Source organism: Melanotaenia boesemani, chromosome 22 (genome assembly GCF_017639745.1).
Source record: "Melanotaenia boesemani isolate fMelBoe1 chromosome 22, fMelBoe1.pri, whole genome shotgun sequence".
NCBI lineage: Eukaryota > Metazoa > Chordata > Actinopteri > Atheriniformes > Melanotaeniidae > Melanotaenia > Melanotaenia boesemani.
The window spans coordinates 21238838-21247813 of NC_055703.1; the positions used below are offsets into that span (position 1 = coordinate 21238838).

The 8976-nt window shown below is 35.9% G+C and overlaps 2 protein-coding genes across 2 annotated transcripts in view; one reads left to right on the forward strand and one right to left on the reverse strand.

Moving 5' to 3' along the window:
* Positions 1–1381, reverse strand: part of LOC121634259 (nesprin-2-like) — a 72965-nt gene extending 71584 nt beyond the window's left edge. The window contains exons 1-2 of the mRNA XM_041976794.1: positions 1303–1381; positions 4–65 (exon numbers count right to left, since the gene is read on the reverse strand). Coding sequence (XP_041832728.1) covers positions 4–65; positions 1303–1381 — 141 coding nt within the window. The remainder of the gene's footprint in view (positions 1–3; positions 66–1302) is intronic.
* Positions 1382–4366: 2985 nt separating this feature from the next.
* atp5mj (ATP synthase membrane subunit j) lies at positions 4367–6727 on the forward strand. The gene is made up of 4 exons (XM_041976834.1): positions 4367–4472; positions 5293–5416; positions 5760–5780; positions 6610–6727. Exons 2-4 carry the CDS (start codon positions 5293–5295, stop codon positions 6621–6623), a joined length of 159 nt encoding a protein of 52 aa, XP_041832768.1. The 5' UTR covers positions 4367–4472; the 3' UTR covers positions 6624–6727.
* The last annotated feature ends 2249 nt before the right edge of the window (positions 6728–8976 follow it).

Here is an 8976-nt window from a genome sequence, read left to right on the forward strand (position 1 = left end):
TACCTTTGCAAGCTGAGCATTTACCCAGTTGGTGAATGTCCTCTTCTGAATCTGCTCATGCTCCACTGTTGAAGAAATAATAAGAAATTGTTAATGATTTGCAGAGATTGTCAATGCCGTTGTTTCTCCTTTTGTGAACTTTTTTCTACAACAACCAATCAAATATATCACATTATATGTCTCAAAGTATTTTTAAAAAGCGTATTCTCTGACGCCTGACAAGCACTTTCTAAATAATATTCCAGAGAGTTTTGATATGCTACTGCAGTAGGAACTATGATGCAATCTGTAGTCACGGGCAGATCCTGTACTACTCACCCACATCAGGAAAAAAAACTTTTTTACCCTCCATTCCTAAAGACAAAGGTTAATGTACCCATGTATAATGACTAACAACTGCAAGCACATAAACAGCATAAGACTTCCTTCTTCTTTTTCACTGTACAACCCTGTAAGACTTCTTCAAGCTCGAGCAAGGCTAAGGGTCGGGATCTGGCTATGAGACGGGACAGCTTCCAAGGCAGTGACAGACATAGATACTGAGACACAAATACACACACACACATACACATACAAAGCAAACATTATATCCATAGAGACACATCTTTTGTTAATGATTCCTGACGGTTACTGGATGACATCATAAGTTCTTGTTAGGGAGATATTTACTTGTTGAAGGACTGCAATGCTGAGACTCCTTAATGATTCAGTCTGGAATAAACTGCTGGGCTTGATATTTTGTCTGAGGTATTCAGAGAGGCTCATAATCTCTTTTCATGGGCTCACTTGTTGAAACTAAACCATTGGCCATGAGTCTTACTCTTACTCACCGGCTCTGCTATTTGTTTAAGATCCTGTCAAGGCAGGCAACGCCTGAAAAATGCAATTACTTATCTTTACTCTGTTCACCTGGTACATTAAACACACAAAGCTGTGGCAAGCTGCACCTCACAGAGCTGCAACACTTTATCATGTTAGACAGTAATCAGATTTTCATTAATGCACCTTTGAGCGATATGCAAGTGTTTAGCTAAAAAATGGACTTATAAGATATTTGAGCAATCAATAAATAACTGCAACTCTCATTGCAATTTCAAACTATCAAAAGTCAAAAGGGATTGTGATTAACTTTAAAAAACTGTTTGATCAAAAAGAAATAATATTGTAATACTTTCAAGGGATGGTTTTCCCCTAAAAATACATTTTTTTCTGATACAAAGTTAATCCAAGATGGTTGCTGACCACTACAGTGAATCCCCACTGCATGTCACATCATCTATACAAGTACAGAAATAGTCTGACCTTGGAGGAGCATGTGCACATTGTCAATGTCCAATGGAATCCCTCCATCTTCTTCTTCTTCTGCTCCACCTGAAGCCATTTTTTCTCCCACCGCAGCACAAAAGAAATCTCAGTAAGGTCCAAAAGATAAAGAATAGTTACTTATTTATCCTGAAAAAAAAAATCAGCATCCAAACAAACAAACATCAAGAAACTGAGTTTTCTTTTACTGCCTCATGTCAGTAACACACCTATCCTTACACACACACCCTCACATTACCAAAGCATTGACAGATGCAAGCACACACATGCAAACAGTCAAATCAACAGCTCAAATAGGAGGGATAGGTGCTCAGAAGAAAGAGCCAGTAACACACTACCACAATGTGAATGCACAAAAATAGATGTCCTGGTCACACATCTTCAACATACCTGACACACAGCAGTAGTCACGGCATACAGCTACCGTTGGGCATATTACAATGAAGAACCCAGTTGAGTGTGATAAATTAGTGTTAAATAAATGTCTCCCTCTGTCCTTTGAAATTGGCACAACTCTATTTTGATCCGCAGCATTGAATCCCTTCAAAATAGGACGTGGCCTTTAGGTGCTCATAAATGAAACAAGGTGCCTCTTGCCTATCAGAGCACGAGGACAAAGAAGAGTGCAAAGTCCCGCCCTCACTGACTTTAACTTCAAATCATTTATGATAGCTCTTACACAGACTCAACACCCTTTCACTAAAAAGAAGAAACATAATGTCAAATCACAGATTTTTGTTTCAGACCACGTGAGAGTCTGCTTGTCTTTATTTTACCTGTACTGCTGTAACAATGGAACAGTGGGGAAAAGAGAAACTTGGGAAACCCTCTTGTTTTTTGGATATGAATATGAAACTGTTTTTGGTTCTTTTAAGAGGTTATTTCCCATCAAGTCTCAACAGACCTTAATATTTGTTTTTGCTTCTGCTTTTCCAAAAAGGTTTCATTTTGAGCAAAGGTGATGGTTAAATGGTTAATGTGAGCAATGATTATCTTCATGTAATAAACTTTTATTTGTTGTGTTTAACATGCAGAAAAAATGGCGTATCAACATTATCAGCATTTCAAACATTGCCATTTTTACCCTTGACAGCAGTGCCAGTGTTTTATTTATTTTTTTACTATGGAGAACAGACTAAGCTGGTGGGCTGCCTTTGTGCCATGCAGCAGCTGCACCCTCACCTCAAATTCCCACCTCTGTTATGGCAGAGCAAGATACTTAGCAGCAGAACAAGCTGTAAGATTTATTTCTCTGAAGTTTAAAAAAGGTATAAATTAAATAATTAAAATATAGTTATTCTAGTTCTTTTTAATTTATCTTGATAAATTTAATTTATCTAATTCTTTTTAATTTATCTGGCTTTTAATCATTTGAATGTAATTTATTGTTGTATTGTGATTCTTGCTATGTGTTTCTGCCTTTTACTATTTCTTAATATTTGTAATGCTTTTGTTTTATGTGAAGCACTTTGAATTGTCCTGTGCATGAAATGTGCTTTCAAATAAACTGCCTTGCCTTGCCTCATAGTGCATGTCCACACACATTATCAAATTAAATTAAAGTATTTAACAGCTTGAACTGTTGTACTGTTGTACAAAACTATAGCATTAATTATCAAAGTTATGCAGATGATACACAACTTTATGTGTCTCTGTCACCAGATGACTGCAGTCCAATAGACTTAATGTGTCAGTGTCTGGAGCAAATAAACACCTGGATGAGGGAGAATTTCCTACAATTAAATGAAGACAAAACTGAGATTATTCTGTTTGGTAGCAAAGAGAAGAGGGTCAGCATTGGCAAACACCTGGAGACTCGGGCTCTTAAAATTACCAACCAAGTTCGTAACCTGGGAGTGTTGATAGACTCAGATCTGACTTTCAGCAGCCATATCAAAGCTGTCACTAAGACAGCTTTTTACCAGCTCAGAAACATCAACAGAATTAAAAGTTTAGTCTCCCAGAAAGACCAAGAGAAACTCATCCATGCATTCATCTCCAGTAGACTGGATTACTGTAATGGTCTTTTAACAGGACTTCCTAAAAAGAGCATTAAACATCTGCAGCTCATCCAGAACACTGCTGCTAGAGTTTTAACCAGGACTAAGAGATCTGAACACATCACACCAGTTTTAAAATCTTTACACTGGCTTCCAGTCAGTCACAGAATAGATTTTAAAACCCTTCTGATCATTTACAAATCCCAGAATGGTTTAGGCCCAGAATACATCTGTGATATGTTCAGAGAATATAAACCTAGCAGAGCTCTTAGATCCAAAGACTCTGGTCAACTAGTCCAGGCCAGAGTCCAGACTAAACATGGAGAAGCAGCATTTAGCTGTTATGCTGCAAACAAATGGAACAAACTGCCAGTGGAGATTAAACTTTCCCCAAATGTAGACATTTTTAAATCCAGGTTAAAAACTTTTCTTTTCTCATGCGCCTATGCATGAAATCTGCACGGTAACTTTTTTTTAACTTATCTTGCTTTTAATCATTTTAATGTAATTTATTATTTTATTGTGATTATGTGTTGATTATGTGTTGATGCCTTTTACTATTCTAAATATCTGTAATGTCTTTGTTTTATGTAAAGCACTTTGAATTGTCCTGTACATGAAATGTGCTATACAAATAAACTGCCTTGCCTTGCCTTGCCTTGCCTAAAAATCAAACATATGATAAAATTTCCTTTATTTTACATGAAAAGGGAAATGTGCCACTTGAGAACTTGATATTTAAAAAGCATAAAAACTTGAGAATCACTGCCATATATGTTCTGACCTGTTTGTTATAAATATAATTTTTTATTTTTTAGGATTTGTTTTCAATGCATGATGTTGAATTTCAAGCATAAGCTAAAGATATAAGATCAGATTTATTTTGAGATTTAGAAAATGTTAACACAAAATTATAAAACATTACATACAGGTGACTGTATTAGTGTTTGTCCACAAGATGGAGCCAACAGATAGCCATGTTGTTACCAAATGTATTGTCGTGTTCCTCCATTGTGTGGCGCTACGTTTCAAACCAGGGATGTAGTACTACATTGTTTGACAGTAGAAGAAGCCTCCCTCCCCTACGACTTTGACGTTTAGCAGCAGCGGCTGTCTTGACCTTCCAACTGCAGCGTGACAAACTGAAATGTAAGTTAAGTGTCGATATTGCATTTGTAGATTGACTTTAAAGAACCAAACAATGCTGTGTCAAAAACACAGGTGAAGAATTCGTCTCCTGCTGTGGTTAAATGTGCTACCCTTGCCCGTAAAAACCAACTAGCTCATTAGCTTTTTGCTAGGCTAGTTAGCTGCACTAGTAGCCGAGATGCTAATGTGTTTTTTTTTTTTTTAAATCCATTTATTGAAGTAGTTTATGTGTTAAATTTAATTTGCTTAATGCCGATCATAATTTTATAGAGATATATGTAAATACTGTTTTCTGTTAGATGGCAGATTTAAGTAAATTTAATGCCAGTGCATAACATTAGCTAAATTCGAGATTAAATGCTAGCAGTAGCAATACCTGAAACAAACAATAGTTTTCAGGACAATCGGGCGACTGGAGAAGCCACATGTCAAACAGTGGCTGCCCTACTATCACCGAAAGCCAGAAGGCAATAATGCATCCTCTTGTTTTGATCACCTTCCTAGGTATCCAAAGTCATTAGGTAAACCTGGCACAGTAAAGGGTCAAGGTGCTCAGCTACCAAGTTGGTTTTATGTTGTATAGAGCAATAATAAGGGCTGCCCGACGCATTAAATGCGTTATTCTGCAAAAGTGAAACCGTTGAGTTGCACAAAATATTAAGTTAGCTGGGGTCTATACATAAGAAATTTCGTAATATGAGGTTTGCTGAGGTTTATAGATACACCTAAGGTTACAGCTATGTCTGTTCAGAAAAGAGACTTATTCAAGACTTTTGTTTATACTGAATTAATCCACAAACTCTATTCTTCTCTCCCGCAGATGGCTGGGCGCATGTTTGCAAATTGGTGGGCCGTGATGAGCCCTTACTACACTAAGGCATACCAAGAGATGTGGCCTGGAGTTGTCATTATGGCATGCCTGTACTACAAACTTTCCTATGGGGGTGAGCTGAAAACTTACTGATTTGTACTGTATTTGGGAGATACATCTGTTTCCCCTGATACAAATGATTGAGCAGTGAGGTAGTTGTGTATTAAGGAAATTTTGTGGAATATCTTGAGCCATTGTTTGACCTTTTGGACAGGATGAGTTTGATTAATTTGTGCAATTCAGCAGTAAATATTGGTGCAAAGGTTCTTGTCCTCATTTTCTACTCAGTTTTCTATATAATATGAATATTTCCAAAGGGCCAAGTAAGTTCTCATTTGTCTGTGTGCAATGTTTAAGTTGTATGGACGGATATAATTGTTGTTGCTTTTTCTTTTGTTTTGTTGCCCCTATTCTAGGCAAGAAGGCTGTTAAAGACAGTAAGTAGTTTATTATTTTCTATTCATGATGTATAGGTAGTTTTGGGAAATATTTCCACCATCAGAGAATTTGAGCCAATTTACAATCCTATTTTACCTTTATCAAATGAGTGCCTGAACCGCCTTGTTAGAAAGAAAAAAAAAAAAAAAACTTTTATTCTTTACATTTGCATGTTTTGAAGTTAAATTTTCAAATTTCCATTTAAATTGTCCCTTTGTTTTTTGTTGGTTTTTATAGAACTCGATGATTGAAATGAATTTATTAATATTTATGGTTTTGTTAGTACATAGTTGAGCACTGACTTTGCTAAACGGTTCTCAGGATTTGTTTCTTAATTCTTTTGTACATAAAATCCTGACAAAAAACCTTACAAAAATGTGAAAAAGGTTCACTACTAAGTGTCATCAAAAGCACACTTGGAATATTTTGGCCATTTATGATTGGTTTTAAGTTTTACCACAACACAAATGTGCCTGTAGCTGACACTGTATACAAAATAACATCTTGTACAATCTATAATAACGGTTCTCTGTTTACAAACAAGAATATTCGACTGTAATTTCTTGGACCTAATCTTGTCAACTTCATCAGTGTTTAGTAAAGCCTCTAAAAACATTACAGTCTGTAGTATTTTATAGGTAGAAAAAGCCAAAGTTGTGGTTAATGGAACGAAAAATGTCATCTGCAGTACCAGATGTGTGAACTCATTTGAGCTTTTTTTTTTTTTTGTCATTTTAAGTCCCAGTTAATACTCTATATGTGGCTATATGTTACAGAAAAAGCAACGCTGTCAGATTTTCACACATTTTTCTCTTTTTCTTCTTGCAGAGCCTCAACACTGAGTTTCCCACCACCCTGACACCTGCTGCCCATGTCCTCAGTCCGGAAGTCCAGCTTCTTAGTTGCATTTTTGTTAATATGGTTCAAATAAAATTATTATCCTTAACTTTGGTCGTTTAATTGACTTTCATTTATTTTGTTTCACAGTAGCCATCAAATAATTCCATAATCAAGTTATTTGTTTTGTTTTGCTTACACAGAAAAACTTTACAGAGTATCCACTATAATTACAGTAAATGGCTCTTTTCCTTAAAGATTAAAGGAACCTGGTATGCGCAGAAATGGCTCATTCTATTTTTGTAAGAAAGCCTCTTGTATTTCATGTAGTTTAGTAGTAGAAGTAGTAGTAGTAGAATGCACAGTAAAGACTGTACTTTTTCTTTTGTCACATTTAAATTCATGCTAATGACCCACTAATTCATTAGTTTTTTAGACTAACACTAGAAATTGACGAGAGGTAAATTAATGCTTAGTTATCTGTTTGGTAATGGATTGTGTCAACCATTTGGACAATTGTATGCTTTTGTGTTTGCTCCATCTGGGAAATGAGTGAGCTATTTATAGCCAATGAATCACAGTTTAGGGTTGCATTTTAACTAATTGAACAGAGGATAAACCACACCACTGCTGGGTGAGTGTTAGTGTGGTTAGCCATTCTGGGAAGCCTGGAAAAGTTTTTAATGGCATGAGGCTGCTCGATGATGATCACCTACACATTTAAACCAGTACTTTTATGAATGTTGCTGCTGTAATTTACAATAGTAAACTGAAGAGTTAACTTATATAACTGGAGAAGTGCTCATGCTATGCCATCCCACAATGGACTGTAACATCACAACTGCCTTGCTGACAAAAATCAATAGCAAATGAATGGCTTTCTGTGTACACTTTGGTTCAGTGAACTGAGTGAGCTTAAGAGAGCCTTGCCTGAGGCCACAAATTCAGAGCAGGGTGACTAGTTGAGCTCTCTGCAGAGGCTGTTGATTAGACTGAAGCATACAGGTGTAGATACGTTTTAAAGAAAAATTATTAATGTATCAGAGAAGCTATTACCTCTCCCAAGTATGTGGACAGAAGACACAGGCTGTGTTTAAAATAAGCAATACCTACATTAAAATAAGCTTTGGTCTCTCGATGACTTCATAGATGCAGTCACCTCTGAGCAGTTGCTTCCTTGGGACTGAGAGCCTAGTCTGGTATTAAAATCTTTAAACTTTTGTTCCACCATAAAAACTATGATTAAATAAATGTCTTGTGTCTGAGAAAGCTATCATCAAAACAACCAAAATATATACCAAGTGCACTGAATATCTGGTTGAAAATTGTTTGTTAGACTGGCACATTTAGATGAAATCATCATAAAATGTTTTATGGAAAAGAAAAGCTCCTATTTTATGGATTGTGTCTTTATTAGACTTTCAGGTTAATGTCACTCACTTGATAAAAGTTCAGTACACTGGATTTCTTTTTTGCTTAATAGTATTTTAATAATTTAGTTGCCATGTCAGACTAATTCTGATGATTGCACATGGTGCTTCATCACCTTGGTAATATCTTCCTATATTTCCTGTTGCAGACTAAGCTTTAAATGCAGTCACTAACAAGGCTCAGATTTTTTATTATTTTGCATATTGTGTCCTATTTATTTATTCATGCTAACATAAGAGTTGTTACCTCAATTTTGTTGTACTCTGTGCAATGACAACAAAGTGGATTCTGATAGCATGTTTATTATTGTTTATGTTAAAACTGAAATTAGTTGACCTTATCATGAATAGTTGGGCAACACATCCAATTACAACAAATCTTTTGCATCCCTTAAGACCAGATACAATGTATGATTGCTACTCCTTTCAATCTAAAATGGTTCTTTCTTCATTGGAAGTTGAGAAAAAAAAGTTGTTTTATATATTTTTTTTTATTAAAATGAGCATTCAGTCATGTTTTATTTCCATCTTTTTTTACCCTCAGTAGGGCTTTTGTAGGATTTGATTCAAAAGTCCATTTAAAATGAGAAAAAATGGAAATATTTATTTCATATCTACAGTGGCACAAATACGAAAACTTACATAGTTGCTGATGAGTATTCCAATCACATAACACCTAATTTTATTTACAATATAAAAAAAAAAAAAATTGTCCCCTCGCCCTGTTAACCACAGTGGCTTTCCTCTGCTGTTTGTCCATCACCACAATATCCGGCTGGTTTGCCATTACCATTTTGTCGGTTTGGATCTGGAAGTCCCACAGGATCTTAGCTCGGTTATTCTCCACCACTTTCGGAGGTGTTTACCACTTTGACCTCGGGGCTTCCAATCTGTACTCCGCACAGATGTTCCTGTACACTATACCAGC

Bases quoted from the DNA above. Each gene is read 5' to 3' on its own strand.
- atp5mj (XM_041976834.1), top strand. From the start codon at position 5,293: ATGGCTGGGCGCATGTTTGCAAATTGGTGGGCCGTGATGAGCCCTTAC. The intron at 5,417-5,759 runs GTGAGCTGAAAA...CCCCTATTCTAG, and splicing joins CTACAAACTTTCCTATGGGG to GCAAGAAGGCTGTTAAAGAC.